The 19,641-nt window shown below is 43.7% G+C and overlaps 1 protein-coding gene across 1 annotated transcript in view; it reads left to right on the forward strand.

The window, feature by feature from the left end:
- Positions 1–19,641, forward strand: part of LOC131190757 (basic proline-rich protein-like) — a gene marked incomplete at its 5' end in the record, with an annotated part of 496,338 nt that overhangs the window by 438,395 nt on the left and 38,302 nt on the right. The window contains 2 exons of the mRNA XM_058168112.1: positions 8,198–8,282; positions 18,810–18,862. Coding sequence (XP_058024095.1) covers positions 8,198–8,282; positions 18,810–18,862 — 138 coding nt within the window. The remainder of the gene's footprint in view (positions 1–8,197; positions 8,283–18,809; positions 18,863–19,641) is intronic.

Consider the following 19,641-nt stretch of genomic DNA (forward strand, 5'->3'; position numbering starts at 1 on the left):
GAAAGAGAAAGAAAAAAGAGAAAGAGAGAGAGAAACAGAGAGAAAGGGGGAGAGAAAGAAAGGCAAAGAGAGAGCAAGAGAAAGAAAGAAAGAAAGAAAGAAAGAAAGAAAGAAAGAAAGAAAGAAAGACCTAAAAGAGAAAGAGAAAAAGAGAAGAGAAAAAAAAGAAAAAAGAGAGAAACGGAGAGAAAGGGGGAGAGAAAGAAAGGCAAAGAGAGAGAGAGAGAGAAAGACCTAAAGAGAAAGAGAAAAAGAAAAAAGAGAAGAGAAAAAAAGAGAGAAACAGAGAGAAAGGGGGAGAGAAAGAAAGGCAAAGAGAGAGCAAGAGAAAGAAAGAAAGAAAGAAAGACCTAAAGAGAAAGAAAAAGAGAAAGAGAAAAAGAGAAACAGAGATAAAGGGGGAGAGAAAGAAAGGCAAAGAGAGAGAGAAAGACCTAAAGAGAAAGAGAAAGAAAAAGAGAAGAGAAGAGAAAAAGAGAGAAACAGAGAGAAAGGGGAGAGAAAGAAAGGCAAAGAGAGAAAGAGAAAGAAAGAAAGAAAGAAAGAAAGAAAGAAAGAAAGAAAGAAAGAAAGAAAAAAGAGAAAGAGAAAAGAGAAAAAAGAAAAAAGAAAAAAGAGAGAAACAGAGAAAGGGGGAGAGAAAAAAAGGCAAAGAGAGAGAGAAAGACCTAAAGAGAAAGAGAAAAAGAGAAAAGAGAAAAGAGGAGAAAAAGAGAGAAACAGAGAGAAAGGGGAGAGAAAAAGAGAGAGCAAGAGAAAGAAAGAAAGAAAGAAAGAAAGAAAAAGAGAGAAACGGAGAGAAAGGGGAGAGAAAAAAGGCAAAGAGAGAGAGAGAGAGAAAGACCTAAAGAGAAAGAGAAAAAGAAAAAAGAGAAGAGAAAAAAAGAGAGAAACAGAGAGAAAGGGGGAGAGAAAGAAAGGCAAAGAGAGAGCAAGAGAAAGAAATAAAGAAAGAAAGAAAGAAAGAAAGAAAGAAAGAAAGAAAGAAAGACCTAAAGAGAAAGAGAGAAAGAAGAAAGAAAGGCAAAGAGAGAGAGAGAGAGAAAGACCTAAAGAGAGAAGAGAAAGAAAAAAGAGAAGAGAAAAAGAGAGAGAAACAGAGAGAAAGGGGAGAGAAAGAAAGGCAAAGAGAGAGCAAGAGAAAGAAAGAAAGAAAGAAAGAAAGAAAGAAAGAAAGAAAGAAAAGAGAGAGAAACGGAGAGAAAGGGGAGAGAAAGAAAGGCAAGAGAGAGAGAGAGAGAAAGACCTAAAGAGAAAGAGAAAGAAAAAAGAGAAGAGAAAAAGAGAGAAACAGAGAGAAAGGGGAGAGAAAGAAAGGCAAAGAGAGAGCAAGAGAAAGAAAGAAAGAAAGAAAGAAAGACCTAAAGAGAAAGAGAAAGAAAAGAGAAAAAGAGAAAAAGAGAGAAACAGAGAAAGGGGAGAGAAAGAAAGGAAAAAGAGAGAGAGAGAAAAAGAGAAAGAGAAAAGAAAAGAGAAGAGAAGAGAAGAGAAAAAGATAAAACAGAGAGAAAGGGGAGAGAAAGAAAGAAAGAAAGAGCAAGAGAAAGAGAAAGAAAGAAAGAAAGAAAGAAAAAAGAGAAAGAGAAAAAGAAAAAAGAGAGAAACGGAGAGAAAGGGGAGAGAAAGAAAGGCAAAGAGAGAGAGAGAGAGAGAAAGACCTAAAGAGAAAGAGAAAGAAAAAAGAGAAGAGAAAAAAAGAGAGAAACAGAGAGAAAGGGGGAGAGAAAGAAAGGCAAAGAGAGAGCAAGAGAAAGAAAGAAAGAAAGAAAGAAAGACCTAAAAGAGAAAGAGAAAAAGAGAAAAGAAAAAAAAGAGAAAAAAGAGAGAAACAGAGAGAAAGGGGGAGAGAAAGAAAGGAAAAAAGAGAGAGAAAGAGAATAAAGTTTCACGCAGCCCCCTGCTGCTCTGATAGTTCCTGAATCCAGGATTCTCACGTGTGGGGTGGAAGGCCCAGCCTGCCTGGGGAGCCCCACGATGGGTGGCTGCATTAAAACAGCCACCTCCCATCTTTGGAACCACATTTAAAGCAGAGCAAAGAAAAGGAGGCCACCAATTAGCGACAAAACCCAATTAGCAACTTGAGCGCATGACTCCAGACCACAACAGCGGATGCTCCCACAGCCTCCCTGGTCCTTCATGCGCTCCGAGTCCTTCATGTGGGGCTCAGCAAGGAACGAAGGAGGGGAAACATGCCTCCTCCCAACCTCAGAGCCTTCGGTCTGGGCTGGGGAGGGATCTTGTGGTCAGGCTGGGCGTGTAAGACATCCCCCCACCCCCACTAAAAGCCCCCCCGCCCCACCCCTTGGGCACACTGTTCCCCAAGCAACGGAAAAGCCCCTTCCTCTGCCCTCCCACAGCAGCTCCTGAAACGTTGCAGACAGCAGATGCTTGGCAAGAAAACCCACACCGTGCGAACACAACCGGAAGAACATGCTGGAAAAAGTTACCACCACATGCTGAAACACAAAACTGTGTGTTTGTGTGACAGTGTGTGTGTGTGTGTGTGTGTGTGTGTGTGTGTGTGTGTGTGCTCATGCCCATCCCCTAATGATCCTGTCCATATATTTGAAATAACACACGAAGTAGCCAGTTTGGGTGATGTTTGAAATCTATCTCCTGCCTTGCCACATATATTTCCAAGGGGTCTGCTATAAATTTAGATCAAACATAGAATGCAAATGGATGTGAAGAGGATCCCCCTTTCCCCCCTCCTCCCCCCCCCATTTTCCCCATCTGGGGCTAATCTCCGGGAGGTGATGGAGACACATGTTAGCAATTTCTCCAGGTTTTGGAGCTCCCCGGAGTTCCAGTAACTGATGGGATCTGAAGATGGGAACGTCGGTGGACAAACCCTGGGCCCGCTCCCACCCGCAGGAGAAATGGCCCAGAAAAACTGAGCTTTAACTTGGTCTTTGGGGAAGGAACATTCCTGGGGGTGATTAATCAAAACTGAGAAAAGAGGGGAATTAGGAGCAACTTCTGATGGGAAACCGAAGAAAATCCGAAGGGTTGGTCTCCATGGATCTTAACTTTCTCAGCAAGATTCCGACAAGAAATATTTATTGTACGAGGGCAAACTAGATCTGGGAAAGAGGTCCACGCTCGGATTGAGGTTGACAGTTGGGGTTGTGGTTGAACCGTGAGAAGAGAAGGAGAGGGAAGGAGCCCACAGTAGGGGACCCATAAGGGAAAGGAATGTGTCCAGGAGTGGAGCAGCAGATTTGAGAAGAAGGAGCAGAGAAACCAAGACTCTTCACCGAAGGAGCTGAGACCACTGGTGGGATTCAAATTCTTTTACTACTGGTTCTGTGGGCATGGCTTGGTGGGCGTGGCTTGGTGGGTGTGGCAGGGGAAGGATACATTCCCTCCCGATCAGCTGGGATTCAGGAAGCAAAGAATAGACGGGGGCGGGGCCAGTCAGAATTTTTACTACCAGTTCTCCGAACTACTCAAAATTTCCGCTACTGGTTCTCCAGAACTGGTCAGAACCTGCTGAAACCCACCTCTGGCTGAGACCCTAGAACAGGGATGGCTAACCTTTTCCAGACCAAGTGCCCAAAGTGTGCCTGAACCCCTAAAATGCAATGTGCAATCAGCCCGTGAGCATACACCCCACCCCTTCACATGTATGTGCGTCCCCCCGCGCTCACCTCCCTACATGCACATGCAGCCCCACACACACACCTCACACCCCTGCACACACCCCGCCCCCTGCGCATGTGCGACTGAGACCCAAAGACCAGCTGGCCAGTGGGAGGCACACACAGATGCGTGGCAGAGCTGAACTGGGGCGACAGCTTGTGTGCCCACAGAGAGAGCAAGAAGTAACAGCTGGAAGAGCATTAAGGAGAGATCGAATCTAGAAGCAAGGAGGAATTTCCTGACGGCGAGAACCATGAATCAGTGGGACGGGTTGTCCCCTGGAGTTGTGGGTGCTCCATCACTGGAGGTTTTCAAGAAAAGACTGGACAGTCACTTCTCCAGGATAGTGTGGGGACTCCTGCCTTGAGCAGGGGAAAGAACTCTCAGACCTCTAAAGTCCCTTTCAGGCTTAGGATTCTGTGATTCTAAGGCGGCTTAGGCCAGATTTATAGCCAGCACAGCTCTCAAGTAGAAAATTTCCTGGACCTCAAATGTTTGCAAAAACCCATCATCTAAGTCTGGGGAAAGTGGAAAGGAGAAAGGTATGTCCAGATGGTCTAACGGATGACTCCTAACCTTCCATCCTGGTTCCTTTGTTTGTTTGTGGCTTATTTACCTGCAATATGCCTATTTTGGTACTTATCATGTTAATCTGTTCCCCATCTTCAGATCCCATCAGTTTCCAGACATTATGATCAGATCTCCTATTAGAGGAATGGGACAACTTGGCATGGCCAACTCGCCATAGCCAACTCACCATGGCCAACTCACCATGGCCAACTCGCCATAGCCAACTCACCATGGCCAACTCACCATGGCCAACTCACTGTGGCCAACTCGCCATAGCCAACTCACCATGGCCAACTCACCATGGCCAACTCACTGTGGCCAACTCGCCATAGCCAACTCACCATGGCCAACTCACCATGGCCAACTCACTGTGGCCAACTCGACATAGCCGGTTTAGCTCTGCCTGGTAAGGCCTGTTATTAAGAACACAAAGCCTGCAATTACTGCAGGTTCGAGCCCGGCCCAAGGTTGACTCAGCCTTCCATCCTTTATAAGGTAGGTAAAATGAGGACCCAGATTGTTGGGGGGGCAATAAGTTGACTTTGTAAATATATACAAATAGAATGAGACTATTGCCCTATACATTGTAAGCCGCCCTGAGTCTTCGGAGAAGGGCGGGGTATAAATGTAAACAAACAAACAAAACAAACAAACCATGGCCAACTCACTGTGGCCAACTCGACATAGCCAACTCACCATGGCCAACTCACTGTGGCCAACTCGACATAGCCAACTCACCATGGCCAACTCACCATGGCCAATTCACTGTGGCCATGTTGCCACAGAACAATTCAACGATTCAATTTGAGTATTTAAAATATTTTTTTAAAAAATAATTTTTGTCATTCACATTTCATTTTGTCCTTCCTTCGGCATCTTTTCTTTAATGATTCTATTCCACCATTTCTTCAGTATTAGTAAAACTCTTGTCCTGCAGCGAGTTGGCCACAGAAAGTTGACTGTGGCGAATTGGAGCAGGCAAGTTGGAGCAGGCAAGTTGTCCTAGGTCCCCTATTAGCTAGATATAAAAATGATCCAGGTTTACTGAACTTAACTTGTTAGCATTTTATGGTGTTGAACTTCTACGACTTAAAATTAAATTGCACTGTTTTGGATCACGTCTGATAATAAATCTGAAATCTTGCTTAATTGTCGCTTGCCTAGATGATAGAATTCATAGCTGCGGGTTTTTTTGTATTTTCTTCCTGGGTCTCTTGTGAAGCCCTGAAATATCTTCATTATTGAGGAACATATTGAATAAGACACCAGCGTCTAAACAAATCCTGATAATATTCCATTTCGCATGTGTTTCCTCATATGTTCACTTGGCTTCATTATTACATTCATCTTCCATTTTAACAATTCCATGTGAAAATGTGGAAATGAAGCCCTGCTTAAAAGATGCTTTTTTTCCCTCTTGCAAAACACATCATCTGAAGATGCGTTTTTGCACTTTAAAATAAACCACCAACCTCCTCTGAAACACTTTGGGAAGGATGAGAGTATAGATAATTGCGTTCCAATTTGCAAATTAACCTGGAAGACGAGGTCCAAGCTGGTGTGTTTTGACATTCACACACACACACACACACACACACACACACACACCACCCAACATCCTTGGAAAGGACAATGTTGGTTGCACAGTTTTTAAAAAGTGTCCCACACAATGAGCTGTATCCTGAGTCTTTTGCGTGTTTCTTTTCCCCCACATAATCTGTCTCCCTTTTCACTGTCAAAATGGAAGAAGAGACAGCCGACGATCAAATCCTCCACCAAACAAGCTCCAGATTTTGACACCGACAGGCTAATTTGGGAAGCTCAGCCAGAAGGGTCAAGAACGGACACCGACGTGACAAAAGAACATCTTAGAACTATTTTAATTCTGCATAAATTATACGGTACAGTTTGGACGCATCGCATTTCATGCTCAATTAGTGCCACTTTTACGGGGAGGCGATCCTGACTGCAGGGCACACTGCGGGAGAAGCCCACCGTGGGCAGGGAGCAGGACGGGGGGGGTGGGGTGGAAATGATGATGCTTCGAGTTAGAGCTGTAACCATGGCAACGGCGGAAACCCTCACCAAGCACTGGTGATGGATATCGACTGTATCTCAAAGTAATAATAATAATAATTTTAAAAAACAGGGCAGCTGTAAAGACTGGGTGTGAGAGATGAGAAGACCAGGCGTGGACCAGGGGTGATAGAGCTTGAAGGGAGGAGAACAGGTATTGGGCCTTCGTGGGTTCCACCCTGACTTAGAATAACTTTATTGTCACTTTGAATGTAGACTAATCGGCATACATTAAAATAGAATTATGTTGCATGTAGCTCGCAAAGGGTCTCTACCCCTAAAATAAACATAAACATGACAAGATACATAAAAGAATGAATGAATATACAGGTACCTACATATATCATATGACATGGAGAAACTACCCAGTGTACTTCAGATGTACATGGTGAGAGAAACAAATCTTGCACGTTTGCCAGACAGATAGCATTGGGAACAAAGCTGTTCCAGAATCTTGAAGTCCTGCTAGAAATACTTCAAAACTTCTTCCCAGAGGGGAGCAACAGGAGCAGACCATGAAGTGGGTGTGTGGGGTCTTAACAACACTTTGAGTTCTAAGCACATAGCGCTTGTAAGCGGCATCCTGAATAACGGGAAGCGAGCTTCCTATAATCTTCTCTGCTGTCCTCACGACTCACTGTAGGGACTTTCTATCTCAGGCACTGCAGCCACCAAAACAAACAGGAATGCCCTTTGTTAAAAAGTTCTCTGTGGTGCCTCTGTAAAAAGTGGCCAGGACAGAAGTAGAAAGATGTGCTCTCCTCATCTGACGCAGGAAATGCAGACTTTTGTTCTCATGTTTCGCTAAGGATGACGTGTGGAGAGACCAATTCAGGTTGTTAGCTATCTGCATCCCCAGATACTTCATACTGTTGACCACCTCTACAGCTGCATCCTTGATACAGAGTGAAGTATGACTATGCCGACTCTTTCTAAAATCTACAATGATCTCCTTTGTTTTATTAACATTTAGAACCAGGTTACTTTTATTGTACCAGACCACCAGAGCAGGGGTCTCCAACCTTGGTCCCTTTAAGACTTGTGGACTTCAACTCCTAGAGTTCCTTAGCCAGCTTCGCTGGCTGAGGGACTCTGGGAGTTGAAGTCCACAAGTCTTAAAGGGACCCAGGTTGGAGACCCCTGCACCAAAGCCTTCACCTCTTCCCTATCAGCATCTCCATTGTCATCCTGGATAAGGACCACCACTGCTGTGTCAGGTCCTACCAACAAGATGCGGTTCATTGTGAGAAAAGTCTGGTCCTGCACTTAGCCAGGAGAAACCAAATGCACAGGTAGAGAAGAAGTGGCACCTGGCTCAAGAGAAGGGCCTTTGAGAGGGATCTGGGAGTCTTGGTAGACCATCCCTGGTGAGGCCACACTTGGGATCTTGTGTCCAGTTCTGGTTCGCACGATACAAAAAAAGATGCTGAAGCCCCAGAAAGTGTGCAGAGAAGAGCAACCAAAATCATAAATGGTCTGGAGAATAAACCGTACGAAGAATGGCTCAGGGACTTATGCCTAGTCTAACAAAAAAAATAATAAGGCTCAGGGGGGACTGGATAGCAGTCTTCTAGTACTTGAGGGGCTCTCACAGAGAAGAGAGGGTCAGTTTACCCCCCAAAGCACCTGAAGGCAGGACAAGAAGTAATGGGCGGAAGCTTGTCAAAGAGACCCAACCTAGAATTAAGGAGACATTTCCTGATGGTGAAAACAATCAATCAGTGGAACGGCTTGCCACCAGAAGTTGTGGGTGTTCCATCACTGGAGATTTTCAGGAAGAAAATAGCTGCTTGGGCAGCTATTTGTCCAGAAGGTTATAGGGTTTCCTGTTTGATCAGAGGGTTGGACTGGAAGACCTTGAAAGTCCCTTCCAGCCCTATGTTTTTATCAGGTACTCCTCCATCAGGTACTCCTCCTCCTCCTCCTCCTCCTCCTCCTCCTCCTTCTACTTCTACTTCTACTTCTACTTCTTCTCCTCCTCCTCCCCCTCCTCCTCTCCACAAGCCCCATTCTCTCCCCATAGTCTTCTTCTTTTCATTCTTCTCCTTCTGCTTCTCCTCCTCCTTCCCCTCCTCCTCCTCCTCCTCCTTTCTGCAACCCTCCTCCCTTCCAGCACTGATGATGTTACCTAGTTAGGTCATGAAACATTTTCAAGAAAACAACTAGGTTCAGAGAGCACCAAGAGACTGGACAGCCACCTGTCTAAAATGGTATAGGGTCTCCTGCTAGAGCAGCAGACTGGACTAGAAGACCTCCAAGGTCCCTTCCAACTCTATTCTATTCTATTCCCTTCTCCTCCTCCTCCTCTTTTGTTTTCTTCTCTTTTTCTGATTCACAGGTGGTAATCTGAATTTTGGCAGTAAATGCGCAGGCAAAGCAGTCCAACAAGGCCTTCAGAATAACGGTCCTGTTGAGAGAATTAAGTTAGTATGATTTCCCAGACTTAATTCGAATCCCAATAGCAAGTACACATATACCATTCAACAAAAGGAAGGATGTTGAGACAAAGAAAGGCTGGCTAAAGTTATTATTCCAATCATTTTCTTCATAAAAGTATCTTCTCATTTGGTGACTGGTCATTTATCATTGGACAGGATAGCTAATGCCTTAGAAAACAGAAATAAAATGTGGATATTCCATTTTGATCGCTCGGAGAAATGAGCTGAAAGTAACCGAATGAAATATAACGCAGGGAAAGGCAGATTTCTGTACTTTAGCTAACAGAAATGAAGTCCTCAGGTACAAAAAGGGAATAAGATTTTGCAACAGGAATTCATTGAGAGCTAAATACGAGACAGCAGTCTAATAATACACCTGCCAGGAGTGCAAATGGAGTTGTTAGATGCCTCAGCTAGAGTCTAATTTTCAAATCATAAGAACGTCTATGGAGATTCTCCGTCAACCAGGTCACGGTTGTACCAAAGGTGCTTTTTCAAAAGGCAACTGGAGTTTGTTTTTCCTTGAAGACATTTTGCTTCTCATCCAAGAAGCTTCTTCGGTCCTGAATGAATGGTGGAAGATGGAAGGATTTATATTCCTTGTAGTCCTCTGGTTGTTAGTGCTCTCTCTGAGAATCCTTGAGGCCACTTGGAGGTTTATCTGGGCCCATCCAACTCACAAATGCATGGCACACAAAGGAGAAGAACCCATCAGGACAAGATTCAGCAGTCCATCTGCATTTAAAAGACAAAGGCCACTCTTTTGAAGACAGAAAAGTCCAGATTCTGGACAGAGACGACCCCTGGTTTGAAAGAGGGGTGAAAGAAGCCACCTGTGTCCAAATTGAAAGCTGTCCCCCAACAGAGGGGGAGGGATGTGACCTCACCTATCTCCAGTTTACAACAGAGTCCTTTCAGCAGTTTCAAGAAGGTTTTCCACAACCATTTGCACCAGTCAGGTGACCTGGAAGGCACCAATAAATCTCCAAGTGGCCTCAACAACTCTCAGAAAGAATGCAAACGACCAGATGATTGCAAGGAGTATAAATCCTTCCATTCTCCGCCATGCAGTCAGAACCGAAGAAGCTCCTTGGAAAACAAAGTACAATTGTCTTTTGAAAAAGCACGCGTTGGTTAGAGAATAGGAAAAGTAAATATGAATAAATGATGGAGAAGAGACGGTGATAAATGTATAAAATATTGTAAATGAATAAAACTAGATATAAAGGGACGATAAAGATAAAGAAAAGAAAAGAGGGGGAAAATGGGGAATACATAAAGCAGAAATTATGTGGAACGAAACGGACATGTAAAAAGAAAACACATATTATGTGTTTATATATGTTTGTGTTGTGTTGTGTTGTGTTGTAGTAAAATTAATAAAAAAATTGGATATCGAAATAAATCATAAGGATACAAGCAAAAAAAAAGCACCTCTGGGGCAAATCATAAGAAGTAATTCTTCCACTTTTTTTCTTCTTGGTCAGATACCACCTTGTGTGAGGTGTGAGTCTTGCAGAATGAGTCCTCTTGGAAGAGCTCCGGAGAAGGACTACAAAGATGACCAAGGACTAGAAGCTAAGTAATCCTGAAAGAACTGCTGGTGAAGAGAGACTGAAGGAACTGGATAGGCTTAGCCTGAAAAAAGGCAACCAAGAGAACATATGGTAACCCCCAGAAGGTGTTTTGGGTGTTGGGGAGAATAAAATATGGTTTGGGATCAGTTGAAATTTGTGTATGTGTCACTTTTCTTGTGGAGCTGCACTGCCTGCCAATTTTCTTCTTGGTGCCCACCTTTCAAGCATTACCTGGCCTGGAGCCAGATTATCTGAAGGACTCTCTTTTCCCACTTAATCTACCCAACCCATCAGAGATGGGAGCTAGGGACAGTTATGGATCCTCTCTCTTAAAGAGGTCCATCTGGTGGGACCAAGAGGAAGGACCTTCTCAGTGGTGACTCCCTCCCTGTGGAACATCAACCCCATGGAGATAAGATCGGATCCCACTTTGACACTCTTTGGAAAGGCCCCGAAAATATGGTCTGGCCAGTGGGTTTGGGGATCTCAAGGGGATATGGAGTCTATCAAGTGGTTGGTTTGTGTTTGCCAAGGTTAGGGGAGGGTTATTGGGTTTTGTATTTGGGGTTCTCTTTCTGCAAATTGTATTGCTAACTAAGGCATACAAAACCTTTGCCAGACCAATTCTTGAATACAGCTCGTCCGCCTGGAACCTACACTGTATTTTGGACATTAACATGATTGAGCGGATTCAGAGGTATTTCACTAGAAGAGTCCTCCACTCCCCTACTCACGATAGAATTCCTTATGCCACCAGGCTTAAAATTTTGGGCTTAGACAATCTGGAACTGTGCCGCCTGCAGTCCGATTTAAGCATAGTACACAAAATTGTCTGCTACAACATCTTGCCTGTCAATGACTTCTTCAGCTTCAACCACAATAATACATGGGCAAACAATGGATACAAACTCAAGGTAGACCACTTCAAACTCAATTGTGGGAAATATGACTTCAGCAAGAGAGTGGTCAACTCCATTGTTACATCCTCACAGCTTCAACCTCAAACTGTTTACTGTGGATCTCATCCCAATCCTAAGAGGTCTGTAAAGGGGGCGTGCATAAGCACACCAGTGTGCCTACCGTCCCTGTCCTACTGTCCCTATTTATTTATTTATTTATTTATTAAATTTGTATATCGCCCTTCTCCCAAAGGACTCAAGGCGGTTCACAGCCAATAAAACCACAATACATATGATACAGATTAAAAACAGTATAAAAAACTAATTCAATATAAGGCCTAAAAATTTTAAATACAATTAAAAAATGCATTTAAAAGCCCCACTTTAAAACCCCAATTTAAAACTACATTTAAGCTAGTCCTGCACGTCGAAACAACAACGTCTTCAGCTCGCGGCGGAAGGTCCGGAGGTCGAGGAGTTGATGGAGCCCCGGAGGTAGCTCATTCCAGAGGGCAGGAGCCCCCACAGAGAAGGCTCTCCCCCTGGAGGTCGCCAGCCGACATTGTTTGGCTGACGGTATCCGAAGGAGGCCCTCTCTGTGAGAGCGCACTGGTCGATGGGAGGCTACCGGTGGCAGTAGGCGGTCCCATAGATATCCCGGTCCTAAGCCATGGAGCGCTTTAAAGGTGATAACAAGCACCTTGAATTGGACCCGGAAGATCACTGGGAGCCAGTGCAGACTGCGCAGGAGAGGTGTCACATGGGAGCCATGAGGTGCTCCCTCTATCACCCGCGCGGCCACATTCTGGACCAGTTGAAGCCTCCGGGTACCCTTCAAGGGGAGCCCCATGTAGAGAGCATTACAGTAGTCCAGGCAGGATGTAACCAGGGCATGAGTGACTGTGCACAAGGAAGCCCGATCCAGAAAGGGGCGCAACTGGCATATCAGGCGAACCTGATAAAAAGCTCCCCTGGCGACGGCCGTCATATGTTCTTCTAAAGACAGCCGTACATCCAGGAGGATGCCCAAATTGCGAGCCCTCTCTGTGGGGGCCAATGACTCGCCCCCAACGGTCAGCGATGGAGTTAGCTGACTGAATCGGGCTGCCGGCATCCACAGCCACTCGGTCTTGGAGGGATTGAGCCTGAGTCTGTTTCGCCCCATCCATTGTATTTATTTCCTTTGTTTATGTTATTGTTTGTACCTATACCTGTTATCTTGTACATGTTTGACAAACAAACAAACAAATAAATAAAATAAACTGCCTGGAGTAACCATGAGTGTGTTGGGTGCTCATATAAATTTTCTAAATAAATAAATAATAAAGCAATATGATCAACCCTACAATTGCTTCTGAAGTAAAGTAATTGCCACATGGAATGGTAAATATGTATTTGATTATACACAGATGTTATTTATGGCATCTCTATCAGGTCATCTCCTACAATCCAATTACCAGATGCTTCTCTGAAACCCTTGGGATCCATCCACCTACTTACTGGTATCTCATCTTTGGATGCCTGCTAAGAAATCTCAGTCAGATATTACAAGTAGGTAAGTAAGTACCATATTTTTCAGAGTATAAGATTCTCTGGACTATAAGTTGCACCTACCTTTTTTGGAGAGGAAAACAAGGGAAAAAAATCTGCCTCTGCCCCCCAGCAATTTGCCTCCTTGCAGCAAACAGCCCGTTTTAATTTTAGCTTCAGCCCAGCCTGATTAGCACAAGCAGCTAATTGTTGGTTGGATCGGCATCCCAAAGATCAGCTGTTTCAGGCTGCAGGGATTGCCAATACCTATTGCCGCCTCCACGTGCCCTGTTTTTCCAGGGAGCCGGCGGGTGAGCAGGGCTATATTCGGTTTATAAGACGCACCCAAATTTTCATCCACTTTTACAGGGGGGAAAAAGTGTGTCTTATACTCCAAAAAATACAGTAAATAAGACTATCTGAAGCTCAGGGCTAAAATGTGGAGTTCTTGGTCCTCTCTGAGCTTGGTTGTTTGCATGCAGACATTTCATGAGAAAATTTCAGGGCTAGAAGAGGGTGGGGCTTGTGGAGAGGGGGAGGGGGGAGGAGGAGAAGGAAGAGAAGGAGAAGGAGAAGGAGGAGAAGGAGAGAAAGGAGGAGAAAGAAAAGAAGAAGAAAAAGACTATGGGGAGAGAGTGAGGCTTGTAGAGAGGAGCTCCTTGGAGCTCTCTGAGTTTGGTTGTTTTCTTGCAAATGTTTCATTATCCAGCTAGAGAACATCATCAGTGCTAGAAGGGAATGGGGGGGGAGGAGGAGGAGGAGGAGGAGGAGGAGGAGGAGGAGGAGGAGGAGGAAGTGGTCCTTGGTGGTCTCTGAACTTGATGGTTTTCTTGCAGTCATTTTATTACCTAACTAGAATAACATCATCATGCTAGGAGGGAGTGGGGTTTGAAGAGGAGGACGAGGAAAACTGTGCTAGACCTTAATGATGTTATCTAGTTGGGTAATAAAACTTCTTCAAGGAAAGAGCCAAGCTCAGAGAGCACCAAGGACCTGAGAGATCCGTGATGGTGAACCTACGGCACGCATGCCAAAGGTGGCACACAGAGCCCTCTCTGTGGGCATGCGCACCATCACCAGCTGCTCTTCCGGGTTCTGTCCCGCGCATCCGCACCAGCCAGCTGATCTCTTCTGGGCCTTTGAAGACCAGCTGTCCGGCATGCATGCACATTCTAGAACCCACAAGAGACCAGTGGTCCAGCACACATGTGCATAACAGAACCTGGAAGATCAGCTGGCCACCACACGCGTGCACACCGACCAGCTGCTCTCTTCTGGGTTTGGGCACTTCAGCGCATGCTCTGGTTTCAGCATTCAGTGCTGAAAAGAGTAGCTGTCACTGTGATAGATAGATTAGATCGATGATAGATAGATAGATAGATAGATAGATAGATAGATAGATAGATAGATAGATAGATAGATAGATAGATACCAATTTTGATTGATTGATACAGGTAGGTAGGTAGGTAGGTAGGTAGGTAGGTAGGTAGGTAGGTAGGTAGATAGATAGATAGATAGATAGATAGATAGATAGATAGATAGATAGATGATAGATAGATAGATAGATAGATAGATAGATAGATAGATAGATAGATAGATAGATAGATAGATAGATAGATACATAGATAGATAGATAGATAGATAGATAGATAGATAGATAGATAGATAGATACCAATTTTGATTGATTGATACAGGTAGGTAGGTAGGTAGGTAGGTAGGTAGGTAGGTAGGTAGATAGATAGATAGATAGATAGATAGATAGATAGATAGATAGATAGATAGATAGATAGATACCAATTTTGATTGATTGATACAGGTAGGTAGGTAGGTAGGTAGATAGATAGATAGATAGATAGATAGATAGATAGATAGATAGATAGATAGATAGATAGATAGATAGATAGATACCAATTTTGATTGATTGATACAGGTAGGTAGGTAGGTAGGTAGATAGATAGATAGATAGATAGATAGATAGATAGATAGATATAGATAGATAGATAGATAGATAGATAGATGATAGATAGATAGATAGATAGATAGATAGATAGATACATAGATAGATAGATAGATGACAGATAGATGATTGATACAGGCAGGTAGGTAGATAGATAGATAGATAGATAGATAGATAGATAGATAGATAGATAGATAGATAGATAGATAGGTAGATAGGTAGATAGGTAGGTAGATAGATAGATACCAATTTTGATTGATTGATACAGGTAGGTAGGTAGGTAGGTAGGTAGGTAGGTAGGTAGGTAGGTAGATAGATGATAGATAGATAGATAGATAGATAGATAGATAGATACCAATTTTGATTGATTGATACAGGTAGGTAGGTAGGTAGGTAGGTAGGTAGATAGATAGATAGATGATAGATAGATAGATACATAGATAGATAGATAGATAGATAGATAGATAGATAGATAGATAGATACATAGATAGATAGATAGATACCAATTTTGATTGATTGATACAGGTAGGTAGGTAGGTAGGTAGGTAGGTAGGTAGGTAGGTAGGTAGATAGATAGATAGATAGATAGATAGATAGATAGATAGATAGATAGATAGATACCAATTTTGATTGATTGATACAGGTAGGTAGGTAGGTAGGTAGGTAGGTAGGTAGGTTGGTAGGTAGATAGATAGATGATAGATAGATAGATAGATAGATAGATAGATGATAGATAGATAGATAGATGATAGATAGATAGATAGATAGATAGATAGATAGATAGATAGATAGATAGATAGATAGATAGATAGATGATAGATAGATAGATAGATAGATACCAATTTTGATTGATTGATACAGGTAGGTAGGTAGGTAGGTAGGTAGGTAGGTAGGTAGGTAGATAGATAGATAGATAGATAGATAGATAGATAGATAGATAGATAGATAGATACCAATTTTGATTGATACAGGTAGGTAGGTAGGCAGGCAGGCAGGCAGGCAGGCAGGCAGATAGATGATAGATAGACAGATAGATAGACAGATAGATAGATACCAATTTTGATTGATTGATACAGGTAGGCAGGTAGGCAGGTAGGCAGATAGATGACAGATAGATGATAGATAGATAGATACATAGATAGATAGATAGATAGATAGATAGACAGATAGACAGATAGATAGACAGATAGATAGACAGATAGATAGACAGATAGATAGATAGACACCAATTTTGATTGATTGATACAGGCAGGTAGGCAGGCAGGCAGGCAGGCAGGCAGGTAGGTAGATAGATAGATAGATAGACAGATAGATAGATAGATAGATAGATAGACAGACACCAATTTTGATTGATTGATACAGGTAGGCAGGCAGGCAGGCAGGCAGGCAGGCAGGTAGGTAGGCAGGCAGATAGACAGACAGATAGATAGACAGATAGATAGATAGACAGATAGATGATAGATAGATAGATACATAGATAGATAGATGATAGACAGATAGATAGATAGATAGACAGATAGATAGACAGATAGATAGACAGATAGACAGATAGATAGATACCAATTTTGATTGATTGATACAGGCAGGCAGGTAGGCAGGCAGGTAGGCAGGCAGGTAGACAGATAGATAGACAGACAGATAGATAGATAGATAGATAGACAGATAGATAGACAGACACCAATTTTGATTGATACAGGTAGGTAGGCAGGTAGGCAGGCAGGCAGGCAGATAGACAGATAGATAGATAGATAGATAGATGACAGATAGATAGATAGATAGACAGATAGATAGATAGATACCAATTTTGATTGATTGATACAGGTAGGTAGGCAGGCAGATAGATAGATAGATAGATACATAGATAGATAGATAGATAGATAGATAGATAGATAGATAGATAGATGATAGATAGATAGATAGATAGATAGATAGATAGATAGATAGATAGATAGATAGATACCAATTTTGATTGATTGATACAGGTAGGTAGGTAGGTAGGTAGGTAGGTAGATAGATAGATAGATGATAGATACATAGATAGATAGATAGATAGATAGATAGATAGATAGATAGATAGATAGATAGATAGGTAGATAGATAGATAGATAGATACATAGATACATAGATACATAGATACATAGATAGATACCAATTTTGATTGATTGATACAGGTAGGTAGGTAGGTAGGTAGGTAGGTAGGTAGGTAGGTAGATAGATAGATAGATAGATAGATAGATAGATAGATAGATAGATAGATAGATAGATAGATAGATAGATACCAATTTTGATTGATTGATACAGGTAGGTAGGTAGGTAGGTAGGTAGGTAGATAGATAGATAGATAGATAGATAGATAGATAGATAGATAGATAGATAGATAGATAGATAGATAGATAGATAGATAGATAGGAAGGATAGGGAGGGAGGGAGGAAGGGAGGGAGAGAGAGAGGGAGAGAGAGAGAGAGAGAGAGAGAGAATAGATAAGCAAGCAAGCAAAGCAAGTTATCTGTGTGTGGCCATATTTGGCCTTTGAACAAATCTGCCCCCAATTTCCCTGCAAATTTCACCCCATGAGCCAAGATTCCCCTCCACTACTTGTTCTCTCGTGACCAATTCTCCTCCCTCCCTCCCCGACCCCTTGAATCTTGACCCATCGCATCCCTGCAGAGAAACCGTCAGCTGCCCTGAGAAGCCGGGTGCCCTCCTCTCTCCTTGAGCATCTGGCTCTCCCCATCATGTCATTAGCCGCAGCCCCCCCCCGCCCCCAGTTCTCCTTGGCATCTCATTTCCAGGATCATTAGTGACAGGTCTCTAAATGACTTGACATTCTCGGCTTTGCAAGCGAGGCTGCCGGCCTTTAATATGCAGCCGGATTGTTTGGATGCAGAACGGAATTGTCTCTCCCTCTGCTGTGAATGCCAAGCAAGAGGCAGGCGGCTGACAGACCCTGGTGACCACAGAGAGCGGCTCTAAGCTACAGCCTTGGCGTCTCCGGCTTCCTGGGAGTTGAGGAAGGACCTCAACATGTGGAGCCATGGGGGGCAATGACAGGACACAGCTGGAACCAAAGACCAGATCTGTCATTTGACAAATCAGCTGTGTTTTTCTTCTAGGACTTGCTGCAAAACGCTCAGCATTCAGGAACGGTGTTTGCTGATGCCCAGGAGAATGCTTAACAGATTAACAGAGTTGGAAGAGACCTTGTAGGTCTTCTAGTCCAAGCCCACCACCCATCCAAGCAGGATACCCTACACCATTTCTTGCAGATGGCAGACCAGTCTCCCAGGGTGCTTCCTGCTCAGGGCCATGAAAATATTTGCAGATCCCTCGCATCCTGGACATAAACTGTTTCAACTCCTGCCTTCAAAACGACGCTACAGAGCACTGCACACCAGAACAACTAGGCACAAGAACAATTTTTTCCCTGAAGGCCATCACTCTGCTAAACAAATAATTCCCTCAACACTGTCAAACTGTCTACTGGCCTGTAGAGGGACAACACAAGACAACCAACGGGCAGGCCAAAAACCCTAAGAGGAGAAACAGCAGGACAATGCAGGAGATGAGATGGCATCAGGACCCTGGACAGAGCCAAAAGGAACTGAGTGCTGGAGGGAAGCCCACCAGCAGGGACCAGGAGAGGTGATCACTGGGGTGGGTTCCTCCTTTGGGTAAGTCTTCTTCTCACAGGGGAGTGGAATGGTGGAGGAGAGGCACACCTTGAAGTCCAGATGGTCTCTGAAAAAAAAAATGCATCAAGAGGGAGAAACTAGGTAGACAATGAAGGAAGAACAGTGGAGGAATGGACATGGATGGTTGGTCCCCACCAGCTTTTCCAGGACCAACTTCTGCAGAGGGCCAGAGCCTTCTCCTTCATCTCAGAACTCCTACCCAGGTTCCAGCTGTAACTCTACAACTGTAGAATAAAACAGCAAACAACAGCCTAATCAAGGAACCACCAAAAACACTCCCAGCAACGCCAACAGGGCAAGTCACTTGTATATAAACAAAGAGCAAACCCTCCTTCCTTCTACCACTGATGACGTTAGCTAGTTGGATCATGAAACGTCTGCAAGAAAACAACCAAGATCAGAGAGCATCAGGGATCCTACAATAATCCTCCTCCTCCTCCTCCTCCTCCTCCTCCTCCTCCTCCTCCTCCTCCTCCTCTCCATAAATCCCACACCCTTCTAGCACTGTTGATGTTCTCTAGTTGGGTCATGAAATATCTGTAATAAAACAACCAAGCTCAGAGATCACAAAGAACTTCACCAGCATCCTCCCACGCCTCCCACGCCTCCTCCTCCTCCTACTACTACTACTGCTACTCCCTTCTTGCACTGATGATGTTCTCTAGTTGGGTCATGAAATGTCTTCAAGAAAACAACCAAGCTCAGAGATCACAAAGAACTCCATCATCATCCTCCCACGCCTCCTCCTCCTCCTACTACTACTACTGCTACTCCCTTCTAGCACTGATGATGTTCTCTAGTTGGGTCATGAAATGTCTGCAGGAAAACAACCAAGCTCAGAGATCACAAAGAACTCCATCATCATCCTCCCATTCCTCCTCCTCCTTTTCCTTCCTTCCTTCCTTCCTTCCTTCTAGCACTGATGATGTTCTCTAGTTGGGTCATGAAATGTCTGCAGGAAAACAACCAAGCTCAGAGATCACAAAGAACTCCATCATCATCCTCCCATTCCTCCTCCTCCTCCTTCTAGTACTACTACTAGTACTATTACTACTACTCCCTCCTTGCACTGATGAAGTTCCCTATTTGGGTCATGAAACATCTGCAAGAAAATAACCAGGCTCAGAGAGCAACAAGGACTCCACAATTCAACCCCGAGCTATAGTGGTTCTCTTCTAGTGAACACAACTCTGCAGTGTTTGGGTCTTGGGAATAATAACAGGCTGAGTCCATGCCAGTCCACCTGGGTTTCTAGTT

This window comes from Ahaetulla prasina, chromosome 2 (assembly GCF_028640845.1).
Source record: "Ahaetulla prasina isolate Xishuangbanna chromosome 2, ASM2864084v1, whole genome shotgun sequence".
NCBI classification, from domain to species: domain Eukaryota; kingdom Metazoa; phylum Chordata; class Lepidosauria; order Squamata; family Colubridae; genus Ahaetulla; species Ahaetulla prasina.